General features: G+C 43.2%; 1 protein-coding gene across 11 annotated transcripts in view; it reads left to right on the plus strand.

The window, feature by feature from the left end:
- Positions 1–19,354, plus strand: part of STARD13 (StAR related lipid transfer domain containing 13) — a 308,854-nt gene that overhangs the window by 222,371 nt on the left and 67,129 nt on the right. The window contains exon 1 of one of the 11 annotated variants that reach the window (XM_074567824.1): positions 9,932–10,119. The exons of 8 other annotated variants lie outside the window; for them this stretch is intronic. Coding sequence is in view for 1 of the 3 variants with exons in the window: in XM_074567806.1 (XP_074423907.1) it covers positions 19,204–19,213 (10 nt within the window). In the remaining 2 variants the exon portion in view is untranslated. Of the gene's footprint in view, positions 1–9,931; positions 10,151–19,181; positions 19,214–19,354 lie in introns of those variants that run through there. 2 more of the 11 variants (XM_074567815.1, XM_074567806.1) reach the window with 2 other exon arrangements.

Raw genomic sequence — 19,354 nt, forward strand, 5'->3', positions numbered from 1 at the left:
TCATCGTCCACCTCCTCCTCCTGGGTGTCCAGTTGCAGATGAGCAGAGCTGGCTGTCCTCAGCAGGTCCTGCTGCTCCCACCGGCCTGCCAGGGCTGGGGTGCCTTGCTCCGCGAATGAGATTTTAAGATTTTAATGCATTAAAATGCATTCCGGAACCCAGGAAATTTCTAATGCATTTCTAATTTTTGGTGTTTCACATTCCTCATCTCCTTTTCCCTGGGTTCGGACAACCAGGGCCAGGGCAGGCGTAAGGGCTTCACGGCCTCTAGCGGGCAACGGCCAGAGCTGCAGGACTTCCCAGCCGCTGCATAAATCCAGGGAAGACTATTTATTTTTAAATCCGTATGTTTTCCCTGGTTCCCTATGGAAACAAGGCTTATGCAAACACTCCCTCTGTGTGCGATGTCTCCGCTCCACACCCTCAGCAACTCTGGAGCCTGATTTCAGGTTAATTTGCCGGAGGTGCAGAGATTTCACAACCAGTTTGTGTCAATAGCTGTGCCTGCGTTGAGGAGAAGCTTTTAACACTCTCTCTAACAACAAGACTGTTACCGTACAACTTCACATAGTACAAGACACCAAAATACAGTGTTGGAGAGAGATGATGTGTATGGGAAAAGCTGCTTGGAAATCCATTGTGAACCAGGCTTATTTGTTCATGTGCTCACAGAAGTCCTGACTCTTAATTTTCTTTGAGTGTAGACTCAAAGAACATCGTGTCTCTCCCATGGCACTGTCAGATTGCCCTGCTGGGAAGGGAGAGGGGAGACACTCCGGGTTGATGGTACTGCCCAGACCATCACTGCGCACCGCCTGCTTCATCCCTTATAAATCTAAATGGGTGCTTGAAAGACAGCCCGATTCTTGTCTTTTCTTTCTGTTTTTAGCGTCCCCACTCAGACTGTTTCATAACAGCAGTCATTAGAAAATGCTGCAAATAAAAATGAAGCTCTTAGATGGATCCTTCCTCAGAGTTCAAACAAGTTGTTCCCGTATGTCAGTAAGAACAAAGGAATGAATATTCCTTTGACCATGAAATAAATCCTTTAGATTACTTAAAATGAAGAAAAACTTTCCTGAAAAGTGGTGCGTGTGTGGTATCTTTTCTTCTCGTTGTTTTTGCTTGGCTGTAGTAAGAAAAACAGAAAAGACATGACTGGACCACAGGCTCGCTTTGGGTTAATCCAACAAAACAGGCAGTCCTTCAAGTGAACAAGAAGGAAGCGTATCGTCTCCTTCATCATGTCTCACTTCTTGTAGCATTTCATTTTCATTTGAAAACCTTTTTCGCAAGGCAGATGTTGGATGCCTTGCTTTACTTAGTGCATCTAAAAGTATGTTTTAAGCATAGTGAAATGGTTTTAGGTTGATGTTGTACGAAGGTGATCTGTAAGTGTCCCTGAAGTGGTTAGGATCTGACTTCTCATTTTAAAAGCATTTATTTCTCATGTGTTAGAAACACTTGAAATGACAAAATTACTGGTAATGACTTTTCTGAGTTCATACCACAAATGCCAAGCCTGCAAAGATTGAAAATGACTCACATGGAACCATTCAGCTTTGTCCTTGGGTACAGAATATCTTGCAAAGTGGGGTTTTTTTCTCATTTTTCCTAGAAGTGATGTTTGAAAACAAAACCACAGTGTGGCCTTTTTGTGCTAGGAAGTCTTTGTTGCTTTTGCCAAGAGAGTTAGAGGAGGACCAGGCCGAGTGTGGCATCATATGCTTTTGGTACACAAAAATATGTCTAATTGGGACCATCTTAGGAGGTAGTAGAATGATGTAAATGAAATCAAATCTCAGTGTCTCCGACTCTTCTGAAAAACCCCTTCTGTCTCTGTTCCCTTGTACTCAGGCTCTTCATTTTTAAAACCCAGTAGTGGCCTCTGTCTTGGCTGCATGGGCTGTAAACGATAGTCTCACGTGGCCGGGTGGCTTCCCAGCACTGACATACGTAATCAAGATCCTTACAGCCAATCTCACTTTGCAGGAAATGACTTTGGGAAAATCCATCATTTTCTTTGCCCAAAGCCGCCTAAAGTACTGCCAGTTTTTGTATTTCTTACGTTTTTTCACCCTTTGTGAAGCACGCTGAAAGATCTGGAGGACCATGGTGATAAAAATATGAGTAGTAAAGATTTTTGTGCATGTGTGTGATGAAAGCAAACAAATTTGTCAATAGCCTAACTTACCAAAAAATCAAACGTTAGTTTGTTTGGTTGCTGAAAGGTTAAGGAGACAATGTTTCATACCTCAAGCATGATGAATTTTGCTCGAAAAGAGTCTTTATGTTTTTAAAAAAGAAATTTTATGCGGAGCAATAGTCACAAACCAGACTCTTTTGCTTTGTCTTCCATCGGTGTGAGGATGGGAGAATCACGTACTGACTGGCACCGCTAACATTGAGAATTCATCTCTGTTCCCTAAGTGCTTGTTCAAAATAAACCTCTGATGTCTTGATTACGGCCTGTTAAGCTCCAGAGCAGTTCCTCAGATAAATTGTCAGCATGTAAGCATTTTTTTCTGCTGATGTTTGAGGCAAGGCTGTGCAGAAAAACTTTGTCTTTTCCTGTTGCTTAGGGACAATCTTCTCCTGTGATAAGCAGCACCTTTCTTTATTTTAACGAATCCCACCTTAAAATCTCTGGGAAATGCATGATAATCTGCAAGAGGTGAGCGAAGTCTTCTAGCCTTGTTTGGACTTGGTTTCGTTGAAGGAGGTCTTAGGTATATGGATACGCTCTGAAAACTTCATGTTTTTAGTAGAAATGAAAGAGGAGGTTCAGGGACACTTGTTTCCTCCCAAGCTCTAGGCTGCACTAGTAAAAATCTTGCAACAGGAGAGTTGCTCTGTGGACAGTTTTGCTTGTCTTTGTTTTTGTGAGTATGGTTATGAATTTTTGCATATGAATGTAGGAGCTGAGTTGCCATAGGGTACTTAAGGCCTGGCGTATTTCACTCAATGCGCTTTCTACGAAGAGGCTTTCGGATGCTGGGAGCGTTCTGCCCATAATTAAAACATTTCTGCATTTAGATGCTGCTTCTTATTTCTGATCTGGAAATGTGTTTTTGTCAGACCTTAAGAAAATTAATATCAGAAGCATGTCAACTCTGAGACGCCATATATCCTACTGCATTTAAATTGATGTATTTTACATAGTCTCAGATCATCCCTGCTCATAAACAGGGTGTTTGGGATTACAGTTGTCTTGTCAGATAAATTATCTGGAATAGTCACAGACCTGGCATTGAGTGAGATATGATGGTGGAAAATCTATACTTAGGGCTGTGGCTCAGTCAGTGTGTGAAGTACAGCTCCGGTGAGAGATGAAAGACATTTCACCCTGGGCAGCGACCGTACCTGATTTCAGAAACATCGGCAGTCCAGCTAGAGCAGTATTTGGAAAGAGGCCCTTGAAGTTTTAGGCAGTACAGGATGTGTTCTCAGCCATTTACTGCTCCCCAAGCCAACGGTAAGCTAGGACTTGGCTGGGTATTTGGGGAAGGCTCTGTTTCCATAGGTATTAGTGCTTGAAACCATTAAGTGTTCCACAGCTCTTTTACAAGGGGAGTGATTACATCCGGTCGGCAGAAATTACTCCCGCTATTTAATTTGGAAACCATATTCTTTGCCTCCAGTCTTGTACTGTTACACTGCAAACAGGAGCTGCATTTTCTGCCCAGGGTGGTGGCACTTCTCTCCGACACGTGCATGGGGGGTGGTAGCGGTGACGATGGTGCCTCTCAGGGGTGACATTTCAGGTCACTGAGGTCATTGTAAACGGAGCAGGCATATAGCTTCAGAAATCCAACTTTTCTTCACAGCAACAAAAATTACTTTTCTAGCTCTCCTTTCCCTGCAGGAGGGATCCCGAGCCAGCCCCTGGGTGCATTGGGTCTTGAGGCGAACGCTGATGCTGAACTTTTCTCTCTTACTCTGTCCTTTTTAAGCCTTTTATGTACAGAAGGAAATTAGCACTCCAGATGATTATTGTCTGTTAGTGGTGTTTTTAATTACTGATTTTCAGGACACCCAGTTAACTTTTTGCTGAAAACAAGATTTTTTTTCCTTCCCTGAAGCAAGCCAGTGATTCACATTTTAATATAAACTTTTAAAAAAGTTTGGCTCATTCAGCAATTCCAAGAATTTTTATTTCTGAGCTCTTTGAAGCATTTGAACGAAGGAATGAAGTACCATGCCTCTGCCATGCACAAATTGAACCTCATGTTAAATGGGGCTGCTGTGATTTAAGTGTAGTAAGTGACATTTTGGGGCCCCTGGAGATGTTTTATCCCACAGGATCACGTTAGCGTGAGCATACGGCCACGGTCTGTCAGGTCCCAGCCTGTGGGAGCGGAGAGGCAAGGAGGAGATGCCACTGAATTGAACGCAACAGAGCTGGTCCCCAGGAAGGGGAAAATATTGGGGAACGGAGCTTGCTGAAAAAGCGTTGGGAATCAGGATGGGATTTATCACCGGGTTGGATGAAACCAAAGCAAACTGCTTTGTGCTTGGCCCTGGGAGCCCCTGCATTGCAGCCAGGCAGGCGGGTAGATCAGCAATGGCTCGGTCGCGTGATGAGTAAAGCAGAGAGGCTCTGCTTGACTTTCATAAGTGAGACTCAAGCTGTAGACTTTAGAGTTGAAAAACATTTATGTTGGCTATTAAAGGGAACACATGTGACACAGAGATATGCCATGTAAACTCCAGAGATTTTCCAGCAGGAGAAAGACTCTGAAAAGCTAAATGAGTACCAAGTATAAATTAGAGAGGTTTTCCTGAAAAATAAGTTAGGTAATACATATTTTGATCCTTCAAAGAATGTGTTTTATATTAAAATGCGAAAGCGTATGGCTTTCTCATCAGGTGGAGATAGTACAACTGTCCTACTTTACATAACCACTGCAATAGTAAATGGATGACAAATAGTTCAGGATGCCTTTGGGAAATGGCAGTCTTGGGTAAGAGCATCTAGTGCATGAAAACTGCCCAGGAAAAAAGTCCTCACTCAACATATTATCATCACAATTTTCTGCTTTAGATGGAAAATTTTCAAATCCCTTTTTTCTTTCGATTTTGCCTTGAAATATCCATTTTGAGACAGAGTTTTAGATAGTAATAACCCACATATTTTTCCTTTCCTTTGCCTTTTTTTATGAAAGCATATCTGTGTTATGCAGCACCTTATGTTCCCTCATCTCTAACTTTTCAAAATTTCATTATCTTTAGGAAAAAGTATGTGTGTGTTTGTTTTTAGGGGAAACCTGAGGACAAGGTTTGCCTGGTCCTGGTAGCACCAAATAAAACCTTTGTCTCGAGTTCTCCTCCAGAATCTGCCAGGGTTAGCGCGGGACATGCGATAATAAACCGGGATGAAAGGGAAGCGGCGAGCGGTGGGGCAGCGGCTCCGTGTGCCCGGCCTGCGTGGGCAGCTGGATTTGCGGTTGTGCGGTGGTTATCGGTGGCGTGGTACCGTGACAGGGGACAGCAGCAGGAACTGCTGGCATAATCTGGGAGGCTGGCAGTTGGGAGCAACGGAGGAGATCAAAGGCTTGAATGTGTTTGCAGACTGGAGAATAATTGCAAGTCACTCCCAAAATGTGGCGTGGCAAGGCACTCCGGCCATCTCCGGTGATGTATTTCCAGTACATGGTGCTGTGGGGCTCCACCTGCAATACTTGTGTTGGTGGAGGGGAAATGGCTTATTTTATCGAAGGAGATTGAAACAGTGGCTGTGTTTTAGTCTCCTGCCCACGGGCAGAACAAGGCTCAATGCCTGCAATTGGAGACTAAACACCAATGATGGAAAACAGCCTTTGAGCTGCAGGACCGTGTAGCCCACCTGTGAAGAAGTCTCAGCTGAAAATGGAGCTCACAACCAGCAGAGGAGTGAGGCCACAGATCAGCAGTGAGGGGGAGATATTGGGAGACTTGAGTGCTCATCTTCGTAGATCAGCATCTTCATCTTGCACATCCTTCCAGCAGTGTCCTCATACCTGTTGCTTCTTCTCAAGAGGCTGAAGGTGTTTCCACATCTACCTAGCAGCTCATGCATATTGTCTTAGCAAACTCTGGCAGTAAGAAGAAAGAACGTGTTCTTGAGTATCTTAAGAGTTTTAAGATGCAAAATATAAAGTTTTTAATAATTCTGTTTACTGCATCATATGCAAATACACAGCAGTCAGAGTGCCTTTAAACTATTAAAACTTTTCCCCCGACAGCCTCATGGTAGAACGCTCAGCATATTAAATTTATTCAACTCGCAAAGAGTCCAGGGCCAAGCAGGCGTAGCCATCCTGGTTGCACTGAGAAGGCGAAGCTTTTCTATTTACAAGCTGCTGGGGGAAAACGGCAAGTAATTTGTTCTCCTCCTTCCCTCCCGGGTGCAGTTGTGGGGAGCTGAAACTATTTGTGAACGTGGTGTTTCAGCAGGGCCAGAGGACCAAAGGGGCTGTTGGACTTGAGACCTTGTGGGGGCCTTTCCAACCTGAATCACCCCAGGGCCCTGTGATTTTATCATCATCATTTTTTAAGGACAAGGCAGGGCAGACTCACCAGAGCCTGTGGGGCTCTGCGGTTGCTCCCTCTGCCATACTTTCATCACAGGGTCTGTGAGCACTGAGGTCCTTGGATGGAGTCCTAGCTCCTGGCAAAGCAGCTCTTTACATCAAGGTGAAAAGTCTTTCTCTGACAAAAGTCCGCCCACCCAAATGTTTGCTCGTGTTTCTTCTGGTGATTCCCCAAGTGTCAGCAGAGGGAGAGCCTACAGGTCTGAAGGCCCAAATGAAGATCTTCCACAGCAGAGCTTTCTTGCTTGTTGAACACCTGGGCAATCATCCTGCCAATTGAATAAATCTTCAGATCTCCAAGTCTTGCACTTCATATGACATTTTCTAAGCACTTTTTAATGAGACTAATTAGCAACATGTGATCTCTTGGACCTGACCTATGGAGTCACAGTTTGGGAAGCACTCTCTGATTTTTTGTGGCGGTTAGATCTGGTATCCAGTCGCAGCAGATCTCATGACTATCTCCAGGTGAGGGGGAAGTGAGGGCTGCAGTATCCGCACAACAGTAGCAGGAGGAACTATCCTACTGTCCTTCATCCCTGGGGCTACATCTGTGCTACCAAACCAAGAAGGGTCAAGGATCCCACGGCAAGGGGACGTAGGCTGACTCATGTTCACACTGCTTAGGAGAAAGTTAGTTGGAGTGCTCAAATAGAGAGCCAGAGAGAGAACCAGCAAATAGCTTGCAGGTAAGCAGTGCAGATGATCTGGCTCCCAGGACCTAAGCTCATTTCCTGTCCATCATGTTCAGCCATACCAGGCCACTGTGTTCACAATTGCCAAACAGCGTGGCCCAATAAGAGAAGATTTGCAGAGGGAAACAGTCCTGATAAACCAACATCTATGCTACCACGTTTTGCTGGTTTATTGCGGATTTACTGTAGTTTGAGCCTGTGAACTGAAGGTGGACTAGTGGTGGGAGCAGACCTTATTCATCCCTAAGGACAGTGCACTGTCTGGAACCAAAGCACACGGAGAATGATGTAGATTCAAGAGTAAATATAGTTCTTTTTACCTGCAGCACGCTTTTTTCCTTGTTATTCAGGTGATGGTCAAGAGTCTCAGGGCAGAGAAAGAGTAAATCTTGCCCTGTATGTGCCCTAAATATTACTCCAGGCAGCAGACAAAATGCTTGGCAAAAGTCCGTGGAAGATCCCCATCCCAGGTTCATGTAGTGCATGTCATACTGTGGTATCAAGCCTTTAATCGCCTCTTACAGCCTTTGCTAGAGATTCGAAATTCTGTTATTATTCAAATGGGTATGTACCACTGATTGGTCTCATTTATGGATTTTCAAGTACATTTTAAAGGTCAAGCAAGTAATTTTAATCAGTTGTGTGTGCTTTGACAGCTGATAAGTATTGAATGTACAGCAGGAAAAGCAGGTTAATTATATTTGCCATTACATATTTGGATCGGGTGCAGGGATGGTGCTTCTCCCCTTCTCGTTTCACTCCCCATCATCAAGCTGCTGGCACTGATCGACCAGTGCATCCACAGGAGAGCACTGTCGTTGCAGCACTTCCAGTCTGAGTCACAGCTGCTTGGACGGGGGCCCAGGACCTGTGTGTCTTACAGCTGCTGATTAAGAGAGTAGTAGCTGCATCGGAGTGGTGCTGCCCTCGGCTCAGAGCATTCCTGGCTACTTAATCCACACCGCTTTCTTCTAGGCTGCTTGGCTAGTAACCATTTGGAAATTTGTTTGGCGCAGGTGTTCTCAAGTTCTTGTGTGCAGGCCACTCATGTGGTGGTTGTGGAGGGCTGTCGGATCACAAGATGACAACTGAGCGTCCTCGGTTACTGTCTGCAGAACTGTAAGCAAAGAAAATGAGAATATTTGCCTGTTTCCACAAATGGCAGTCACAGACTGGGAGCAGGGCTTGAGCTCGGGTGCTGTAACATCGCCTTCTACCATGTGAACCAAAGAGCTCACATGAACTCCGTTGCTTATGGGAGCAGGAGTACGTGCAGGGACGGGCAGCCAGGCTGACCACCCCCAGCGCAAAACAGATGAGATCCTTCAGCTTAGAAAAAAAAAGAGGATTAAATGGGAAGTGACAGAGCCTGTGAAGTCATCCATCGTGCGGGAAAAACGGCACTTGTGAGAATGCAATGAAGTGGTTAGAGAATTGGTGTAAGTAGACAGAAGTGCTTTTTTTCATGTTTTTCCACTACGTTTTTGGAACACGTTAGGGTTGGGCAGAAACGACGTCAAAAAGGGATGAGATCCACTCGTACGCAACTGGTAACGCAATCGTCCAGCTCCAGCTCCTGGCTGGGGAAGCCCCCAGGTCCCTGCTTGCTGGGATCTGAAGGGCACACCTGGGGAAAAGCCGGTGCCGGCACAGGCTGCGCTTGCACCTTCTCCGAGCCGCTGGTGGAGCTGAAACTGGAGGGGGTCCTTGATCAAGCTATGGCAGCAGCTCAGCTGCTCGTCAGTGTGGGCAGCGGGCAGGGGACTGTGTGTGCCACCAGGACACGAGCAACTGCTAGCGAGGAAGGAGCCAGTTTTAGCCTTTCCAACACTTGCAGCCGGGATGCGTCTCTCACTGTAGTAAAACCCAAGAACCCCAGGATTTTACAGCCCATTCAGACTGTATGAAGATCTGCCCAGTCGTTTTTTAATTTCCACAGCACCGTCTCTTAAGATCTGGAGGGTGGAGGATTAAAACAATTTGCAGTTTACAGAAACTCGTCTCTGTTTTGCTCTGTTCATGGGAACAAAGTTCGCAGCGCTGGTTTTATGGTACCACCTTGCTTTTATACTCTACGCTTTGTTAAACATGATAATGAGTTCAGCGCTCTGTAGTGCACTCGGTGCTGTGCAGAAAATAAAAGTATTTCCTGCCCACACTTCAAAAGAGCTGCTGCGATGGTAAAGGCTCTTTCAAGCTTAGGGCTGGTAGCCTAAACAGTATGTACGCTGGGTTAGTCTGTCAGAAAGCTCCGCGTTGTAAATGTAAATTTATCTTTGTAAGAATGACAAGCTCCTGTTCAAAGCGAAACATTATATAAAGCAGTTCAGCGAGGCAGTGTGTTTTACCATATTCCCCCTCTGGAACAGAGAGGAGTTTTGTGTTACATTAATCAGCTTCTAAGCCCTGAAGGTCACAATTATCTGGCCACTATTTTTCAGTATTAGTGATTTTAGTACATGATTAACTTTCATGTGTGCATCATTAAGATGAGGAATTGTTTTTGAAGTTTCAAATAGAGCAGCAGGTCTTAGCTGTAGTATTTGCCGTACTTGCTCAGCCACTGTTAGAAGGGATGATTTATAGAAAATCCAGCTGTGAGTTTTCGTTTCTTCAAGAGCAGGAGGCGGGACTAGAAACCAACCTAAAACCAAGCGGAGCATTGATCAGAGTAGAAATGATGTAGAGCACAGCTCCGCAGACAACAGCTAAGCATCGTGGAAGTATTAGCTGGCAGCGATAAGGAGGCGGAAGCAGCGCTCGGTGACAGAGGAGCCATCTGTCAGAAACTGGGAATCTGATTTCAAGAGAGCAGAAAATGAAGTACAGAAGAAAGTGATTTTGGTTCAAAGGTACAGTGAAGCCCAAGGATATCTGTGGACAGTAAGTTTCTATACTGTAGCAGGGATGTTTAATACAGCAGCTAGTACTGTTTGGAAGGGCTTTTCAGCTTTGAAAACAGACATAAGTAGCTCCTTTATAAAATAGCTTTTACTTACAGTTTTTTGGGTTTTGTTGTGTTGTTTTTTTTAAGATGTAAGTAAATAAGCTTATCTTTTTGAGGTGGCTTGTTTAAAAACTTGTAAACAAACTTTAAAACTGCTGGTGTCCATCACGTCAGAGGGTGGTTTTGTTTAATAAGGTCATCTCCTGTCGAGGATAAGATTTGTTTGTAACCTTTCTGAAAAATATCTTAGAAGAAATGACTGCTTTGGCCCCAGTTGTGAGGTGAAAAAGGGTAGGCAAGAATATTTTTGCTGGAAAGGGGAAAGGAGTTCCCACCCAAATAGATCTAAACTAACTGGAACTACAGTGTATAAACACCCCGGGGCTAAATCCTACCCTCACTTACACTGATGTAAGTCAGGTTTAAGTCTACTGCAGTTAATAAAATTACTCCTGATTTAATTAAGGATAGAATTTGGTTGCACATTTCTTAATAATGAAAAAGCCCCATGGTTCTTTCCAAAGTGCATTTTACGTTAACAGATTTATTAAGGACTTGCTTTAAAATACGTTAAAATTAATTGTAAACTCACATTGTGATGCATCTTCTGTCATGTATTTGTATCCTTCTTTGAAACTAGCAGAAAAGCCAGCGTGAGATATTGTAAGCAATCCTATTATTTCTTGTTAGCAGGTTCTCAGATAAGGTTTGCAATGCTCATAGCTTCATGCTCGTTTCAGTTCAGTGGCTCGTATTTGGGGTGATAGGTTTTAATCCCAAAACGGTTCATGAAGCTGCAGCTGGGAGCGATAAGGAGATATTAGCTGTATCAGAAAAGTGTCGAAGTTCTGTACAAGACCCCAGACTGTATTATTGGGAACGAAAGTGTTCTATTACAAATTGTACAGAAAAATTACTCTTGTTGCAGTGGTTTTAATGTACGAGTTAGAAGCAGAAGCATTGGCTGCTGACTGAGAAAGAAAAAAAAACCACCAACAAAACCCACTCACTATTATGGCCCAATATGGATGACAAAACACTGTAGCATGTGTGGGAAAATGGCTGCAGTCCAATGTCTGGAACCATTTATCTTCTGGTAGAGTCTGGAAGATGACTGTTTTATGTATTTTACAGAAATCCCTGCTGATTGATTTCATTTACTTAGGGGGAGGGGGCACGGTGACTGATGGCAGGGACAACTGGGGGGAAAAAAAAGTGGATTCTTTACATTATCCTGACATCCTGTTCTGGTTAGGGTTGTTGGCACCTTCAGAGGGGACTGGACGGTGCTGGACAGCCCGGTATGTCCTGCCGCTGCCTTTGCTACTACGCCCAGCCAGAGATTTGCTGCTTCTTTATGGGTCTCAGTCAGCTAAAAGTTGCGGGTTCTGCTTCCACTACCACTGGGCACGTTTTGGAAATTATGATGTGCACAAGTCTGAAGGGGAATGGACAAAAATGGACCCAAGTCTCTAGCTGGCCAGTAGCTTGGGTGATGATGGGCACTGCTACTGAAGAGAGAGGAAAGAATTCATGAAAGGTCTGGGGGAAAAGTCTGTTTTCAGTGTGCAGGACTTGCTGAAATAGCTCATCCCGCTTTGGCACGCGAGATCTGTACACTAGGATGATGATACAGTTTTCTTTTGATGTTTGTTGCTAAAATAGCCATAATTTCTGGTGTTTCTTTATTTGGAAGGAATAAAGAGTTTGTCAAGCACGGTAGAGACAACCGGGATGTGCTGTACACCACTGTCTTTCCTTTACCTGACTGTTATTTTTGTGTGTGCTCTGCCTGCCTGTCTGTCAAGGTGTTTGCCTTCATATCAATTAGTCTCACATCACGGCATGACAGTCGCTTGTTATATAGCAGGCATATCTGCAGATATTTGCTTTCATGTCGCAGGGAATCAGTGCCAACATTTTCATATGATGAAACGAGAGTGGGGGGATACATTTCCTAGTCAGTGCACTGCTACTGTGTTTAGGTTTAACAAAAATTGGGAGAAAATGGATCTTTCAGTTGACAACAGTACTTCATTTTGCACCCATCAATCTCTTCGCAGGGTCCTCTACTGATGGTTACAATGGCATGTCCAGTGCAGGGTCACATAACAAACTTGGAGAAAGGCAAAAACATTGTGCCTCTCCCATCACATCCAGTTTCACAAACATGACCACTTAGTACAGTCAAGGCATTCCTCTTCATTGACAGAGTAGGAAAGAAAGAAAGAAAGATCTACTTTACCCCAACTGCTGAGGAAGCTTTCGCATATTTATCAAGTATTTTTATCAGACTAGTAGGAGCTATTCATCGTTGTGCTTAAACAGTATCCCAGGAACAAACCCAGCATCACCTCCCTTCCAAACAGCATCCTGTGTATTGCCCTGCAGTGTCTTTCAGCCCACCGAGGTTCTTTGGCTTCACCAGTCATCATGCTGTCTTGATGTGTGCTCATTTTCCGTGTCTGTTTATTTCTTGAGGATGTGCTTAAGGCTGTCAGACATTTCTTTATTACTCATGCGTTGACCTCTGATTTGTAAGTTTACAGGAATTTAGATTAAGTGTAACCTTTTCTACTTTCTTAATTTTCTCAGCCTCCTTTTCGGCCACTACCTGTTTTGGCCATCCTTCCAGAGAAGAGTTTCTTGTTGGGACACTCCCAGAGAGGTGGCTGGTTTTGCTCGTGATTAATTGAGTTTGAGCCTTTCCTGCTTTTTGGTAGATCTAGTTGAGGAAGGCAGTGGGTAGTGCAGTGGGTTTCAGGTGAAGGTACCAGTTCTTTTCCTCAGGTATGCCACTGAGAGCAAACCTAGTGCCCTGGTGTCTTCTTTAGAAGATCTGCCTTTATCATGGGGTCCTTGAGGGGGACTGCCTTCCTCGTCGAGAGGACTCTAAATGAGATAGTGCTAGAAAATAGATCCACTCTAAGTCCAGTGTCTCCCTTTAGTCTTGCAGGGGGAAAAAAGTGGTCTAAGCCAATGCAAACCCCTTTTTTTCATCCACTGGGACTGCATTCTCCTGCTAATTTGGAGCACATTTGGGGACTGCCAGCCCCCAACCCTTCCTCTTCTGCAAAGATTTGTAGGATGGTTTAGTGATGGTATTTTTGTCAGAGTTAGCTTGATGGTTGGACTAGATGATCTGAAAGGTCCCTTCCAACCTGGGCGATTCTATGATTCTGTGGTGTGCTCAGGCTCCAGCCATTTTTGCTACTGCCTGCACGGCCCCTACACTATGATTAGTCAGCTCTTAAGTCTCTTCATTACCCGGAAACATCCTTTGTGTGGCCACTGCAAAGGTGCCTTCCTGAGTGCACTACTTCCTACAGGTAAAATATCTCAGAAGGTATTTCGCAGACATTGTATATTATTCCATTTTTTTAATAAATTTCACCCTTTTGTAGTTTGCCATATAGTACATGACAAGCATAGGCTGGGTGGTAGAGCTACAGCTGCCTCTTGTTCTCTTATCAGATATTGTTAAAAACAGAAAATTAGATTAAAAAAAAAAGGGGGAGCAGGGAGCTCTGTAGGCTGTGGAACATTATAAAACCTCCTACTTAATGTCTGTGCAGGACATACGGCAACAGCAAAGCTGTTACGTGCTAAATGAGTTTGGAGTAGAGGCCAAGTGAATGCAATGCATATGTGATTTACTTATTCGTTTATAACCCTAACCTAGAATCATGAATTTTTGCTGTCCCATAAAAAGGATGACTTTATGTGACCCTTTAAAGCCTTCAGCATTAAGTGGCATTAAGTTGACGGCTACTTGTTTTGTACCTTTAGTGAAAAATTATGCATAAATCAAGCAGGCTTTGCTTGTAAGGTACTCATAATCCTTGCAAGCAAAACTCCCACCCAAATCTAGTGATCAAGCATGGTTTCTTGAACTCAGCAGAAAGGTCACCTCATAAAAAATATGGGGGTATAATATTCAGGCCACCCAGGCAATTTTTTTTGGCTAGGACATTGCTTTAATTATGTGATCGTAAAGTTAGAATAGTAACAGGATTCTGATTTAAGCAGATAAAAGCCAGGGGAGCTACATTAAACTCAGTTTCCATCCACAGAACACATCCAGACGAGCTAAGCTCACTCACTGTTTCAAGAACATTTTTGCACAGAGGGACAGACAGGATGGGCTGAGGCTGAGTCCTGAATGTTCTGGGGTTTGCGTATTTAAATCAAGCCCTTCGCATTGTTTTGTTCCTTAATTACCTCTGGTTTGTTGATTTATTGATGCTTTTGAAGGCAAGTAGACTCAGTAAAACATAATCATCCTGTGTCACGTAAAAGCTTCTGCTAAATCTGTGGACATAATAGACAAAAGTAAGGGATTGATTGAGGGGACTTTTGTGGAGATGGTCTTCCACCTATGGGTAAAAGCAACAGTCGCTGTCTTTTAAAGGTGGAATTGAGTTGCTGAATTGCAAATGAAATGGAAGGTCTTGTGAAATCACTGGTTAGTGCTGTCTCAGTTCCTGAAATCTGCCAACACAGCCAACCATTTGGGCAGAAGGTGAATGGGAACTGGTGGTCCTGCAGAAGGGGTTGGTGGCTGTAGCATCTTCGTGGAATGCTGTGGGAGGAGCAAAAACTGGACTTACCTACTCTGTATGAATAGGCTCTTCCATTTGGGGGTGACTTTGGGGGAAACAGGAGTGCTACATGCTTTATCACCTGTTACGCAGGCTCTGAGCAGGGATGAAAACTGCAAATGGCAGTCCTTTGCCAGCCATGACCCCTGATGTACAGTTGAAAAAGTCACAGCGTGGTCCCACCTGAGTTACTTTTGGGGAAATATTTGGAGCTTGCACCTACCCTCTGCTGCCTGGGTCCCTGGGACCCCCATACCTGCATCCTAAACCCCAACTCCAAAAAGCACCTCTGCACCTTCTTTTTCAGTGCAGAGGAGCATAGCATCCAGGCATTACTCCTTCCCCCCGTGTGTCTCTGTGTCTCTGTGTCCTGGCTTGGACACATAGAACAAGGAATGGGTCCTCTCGTGTCAGAGAAGAAGGATTCAGCAAATTATTTGTTCAGGAGATGTTGGTTTGTCACAAGGGTACATGCCTCCTGCGGCTAATGACCTACTTGGGCAGCTCTGTTGTCCTAATTTGGTTTGCGGGAATATGTACACAGGTGACCAGGAGCAAATGTGGTAGGTACAGGCACAATGATGTGTACATCTCTTGTGCTTCTGAATCGCTGACTTCAAAATATAGATGTATGTTAATATTTATCACTTACATAGTGCATTAAATCTCCATAGGCTTGTGGGAACATGTCTAATTTATACATCCAAATTAATAGAAGAGGTAATCACACATAATAGTCAGTCTTTTCATCACTTAACTCAATGAAGAATGAAGACACTATTTCGTTTGGGCTGTAATTGCTTATACATACCTGAAAATACCATCCCATATTCTCAGTTCTTTGTAAAAACACCACGAGTTTATCGTTACAAGAACATTTCATACAGCTGTATAGAGTTAACTTCACATTTTAACTAAACTGAAAAGTAGGAGGCTGACCCAGATCTCAGTGGGATATCTCCATTGGAGTTTTTCAGTGAACTTAGGTGCTGAACAAGTTAAACTAGTTCATTTTAAAAAACTGTTTGAAAATAATCTTTCAGAAAATAGAGTCTTGAAAGCCCAGTACTGATAATGAGCATGCTGGCCGACCTTTGAGCCAGCAGTCAAACACCCTCATGCTTCATATTATTTATCTATATTACATTTATATTGCCCACCCGAGCTTCCAGAGCGAATTCAATAGACAGCTATAGTTCTGCCTTAATTCCTCAGCCCCGGTTGCTATGGCATCCAAGTTCGGAAAATATCTGCCAGCTCCAGGTGGCTGAGCACACAGATGGGTGAAACATGAGAAGTAATTTAGGGAGCCGTGAGGTGGTATCCTACGACTAATGAGTATTGGCCATGGTTTTTGCAAAAAGGGGCAAGGAGTTGTGAACACTACTGAGAAACCTGGGCTTTATTTAGCTACAGGGAAAAAAAGCAGCCTGTACCAGCAACCTACATTTGTACCGAAAGGCTCTGCTAGTGAGCTATGAAATAATATCCTCAACTGTTCAAATTAAATACAATTTTAGACATTAGAAGGGGCTCGCTGGTATCACCTGTAGACATCCTCGGTAGCGTCTGGCTCTGGATTCGTTCCACTCAGCTCAGAGGGTTTACAGTAGTTGTGAATAGGGCAGCAGAACAGAGCCTTCGGGTTAAAGACAGATATAATGAGAATTGTAGGTAGTGTGCAAAAAAATACATTCTTATTTACAGTCTTGGTACTGAGAATTTGTCCCTTGAGATCTGCATAATGTATACAAGTAGGATCTACAAATTCAAACTTTTTAGTCTTAACTATGCTCAGGATTGATATTCAAATGCTTTGGTAGAGTTTCTTCCTCCATCCAGTTGTCACTGTTTTAAGTCCCTTCAATAGAGAGGATTAATTTTCATTGAAAGCAATTTTTTCCCAACATTTCTTTGTTTCCAGTAAGAAAAGAACAAGAACAAAGACTACCAAACAAAATACAACTTGTCTAAAATCTCATAAAAGCTCTTACACAAGAATCTATCAAGCCTGGGAAAATATGTGTTCTTTTGTAAAAACATATTTTTCCTTGAAGTCACTGCTAGATTGCAAAAGTTCACATAACATATCGGTATGTGTATGTGTTTATGTAAGACAAACCTCTGTACTTCACTTTCTGATGTCAGTGTTGCCTTGGCAACTGTATTTTATTGATTAGTAGAATATATGTAATTTGTTTCAGAGCTGCATCATCTTACAAGTTCATTTTTCTTTGTGAGAAGTGGTTTCATTTTCTTATTCTTGGAGTAAAATTATTTTTCAGGTATGAGATATAGCATTCTTTTGATCCTTTTGGAGTCGTTTCTGTGGCTGTACACAAAACCCAACAAAGTTTGACAAATGCGTGCTGATAAAGTCATTGAATACTTTAGCTACTGATACATGCATTTCCTATTAAAGTTCTTTTGCTGTATCTGTTAACCTAGTATCTTATCTCTAGCTTTACTGGTAACCAACTGGAGACTCTGTCCATGCAGTTCCAGTTATTAGATACTCCATGGTGGTTTTCCTCCAGAGATTTCAAATTCCAATTAGTAATACTCACAGGATCTCTTTAATCTAAGTACTATTATAGAATTTATTTTACATTTAGATAAGCTGAGATACGGAAAACTTACCCTCAAATAAAAGTAAATCTGAAACAGCACTGAGAGTAGCTCCTGAAATTCAACAATCTTTTACTTTTGTTCTACCTGTTGTGGGTTTGTCAGGTCTAAGGGTTAGTCCCTGACTTAGGACAGTAGCGTTTAATGAACCAATTGTCCCATTGCCAGTTCTGTTTCTGTGAGTGCTGGTCACGTTTATGAGAAGTCGTGATCCTGACCTGAAGACCTTTCATTCTCACACAAACCGAGCAGGGGAGAGGATGGAAAGCGTAGGTGGGATACCATGTCTCGGCTCCGGTGGTGCCGTTGCCTGATTACGTGCACAGCAGGAGAGATCCACATAGTTAGATTTACCAAATATCCTCCTGGTTTTGGTTTTGTCCTTTCCCCCTGTGTTTATTTGTTTCGTGGTTTATGAGTATCACAGGAGCCAAGAGCAGCCAGACTGTGCAGCTTCCCGGATGAAATCAGGCAGGGAAACAATGAGAAGAAAAAAATAGGGAGGCCGAGGAGAAGGAGGAGAAATACAAATAGCGGATGGGAAAGTTATGGAAGTTCAGCCAGATGTTGATGTAAAAGCCGTCTTTTTTATAGAGAGCTGAAAGCATAGCCATCTCTGCAGTCCTAATATTAACAATTTACAAATTATAGCAGTGATTGTATTTATATGTCATACAGAGTGTAAATGATGGGAATGGGTTGTCAACACACATAGGAAAACAAGTCTGAAAATCTCTAGCACTTTCTTTAAATACAATAGTTCCTGACAATTAAATATCCCATTGGTTGTTATCTAAATATTTATCTTCAGTTAAATTACAAGAAGTCCACAGTCAGAGAAAGCCCACACTTTTCTGTTCTCTGCCTTAAAGATGAAATTATGTTCTACCTTTGAAAAAGCACTTGGTTTCTGGTTTTATTCTGTTTTATTTTTGTGGATAACACTAAAAAAAAAAAGAAAGAGAAAAGAGCCTGCCATTGATGGCAAGCAGGGACAAAGGCACTGTTACTAGATTGTGGTTTTGAAGGCTGTTTACCATGCTAAGTCAGAGACCATAATGTGAAATCATGTTTTTAATCTTTTGGATTAAAACATTCAACAACAGGCCTTCCTAGCAACAAGGCTCCACCTAACACACAGCCTCATTTTCTTGCAAGGATCCTGCAGTTTTACATGGATTTTCTGGGCCAGTCTTTGGCAGCAACAACACTAATTTATTCCAGATGAAAGTCAGGCCCACTATAATTAGCAATACCATGGTATTTTTCTGAAAAATCAAGAAACCCTGGCATTTGCTAGAGAGGCAATGTGTCTTGCAGAGAACCCAGTCTATTTAATTCAGGTTTTTAGGTACCCAGGGTTAAGCAGATGGTCCAGTCCATTTGTCATAGCTGTTTACGTTCCTTGTAAAGTCTAAGGAGAGCAGCGGTTGCTTAACTGAAGACCTGCGGAGGGAGACCCGTTTTCCCTCTCCATCCATCCACCCACCCAAGGATGATTCAGTCTGCCTCATTCAAGTAAATACCTCTTCTATTGGGAATACAGAGGAACAATAGGAAATAAATGCTGGCACCTCCATGCAGTTGGGATCCATTTACTCATTTGAAGATGGATGTGACTTATCTCCCTCTTGCATAATAACCCAAGAATTAGAGCACTCACCCCAGAGGGAGGAGGTCCTCTTGGTCTCTACTCTGCGTGGATTGAGCTCACATCTTCCACATTTAACTCAGAGGAGCTAAATTCCTGCCTTCGTAAGATGACCATCCGTAAGTCTCTGTGTTTTTGTTTCTTATCCTTTCCTTTTCTGCCTGTCTGTGAGGACTGTAAACTCTGTAAGGTACCAGCTCGTTTGTCATTGAACATTTGAGCAGCACTGACTGTTACAGGGTTCTGATTTTGGCTGAGGT

The sequence above is a fragment of the Larus michahellis genome, chromosome 1 (assembly GCF_964199755.1).
Source record: "Larus michahellis chromosome 1, bLarMic1.1, whole genome shotgun sequence".
Lineage (NCBI taxonomy): Eukaryota > Metazoa > Chordata > Aves > Charadriiformes > Laridae > Larus > Larus michahellis.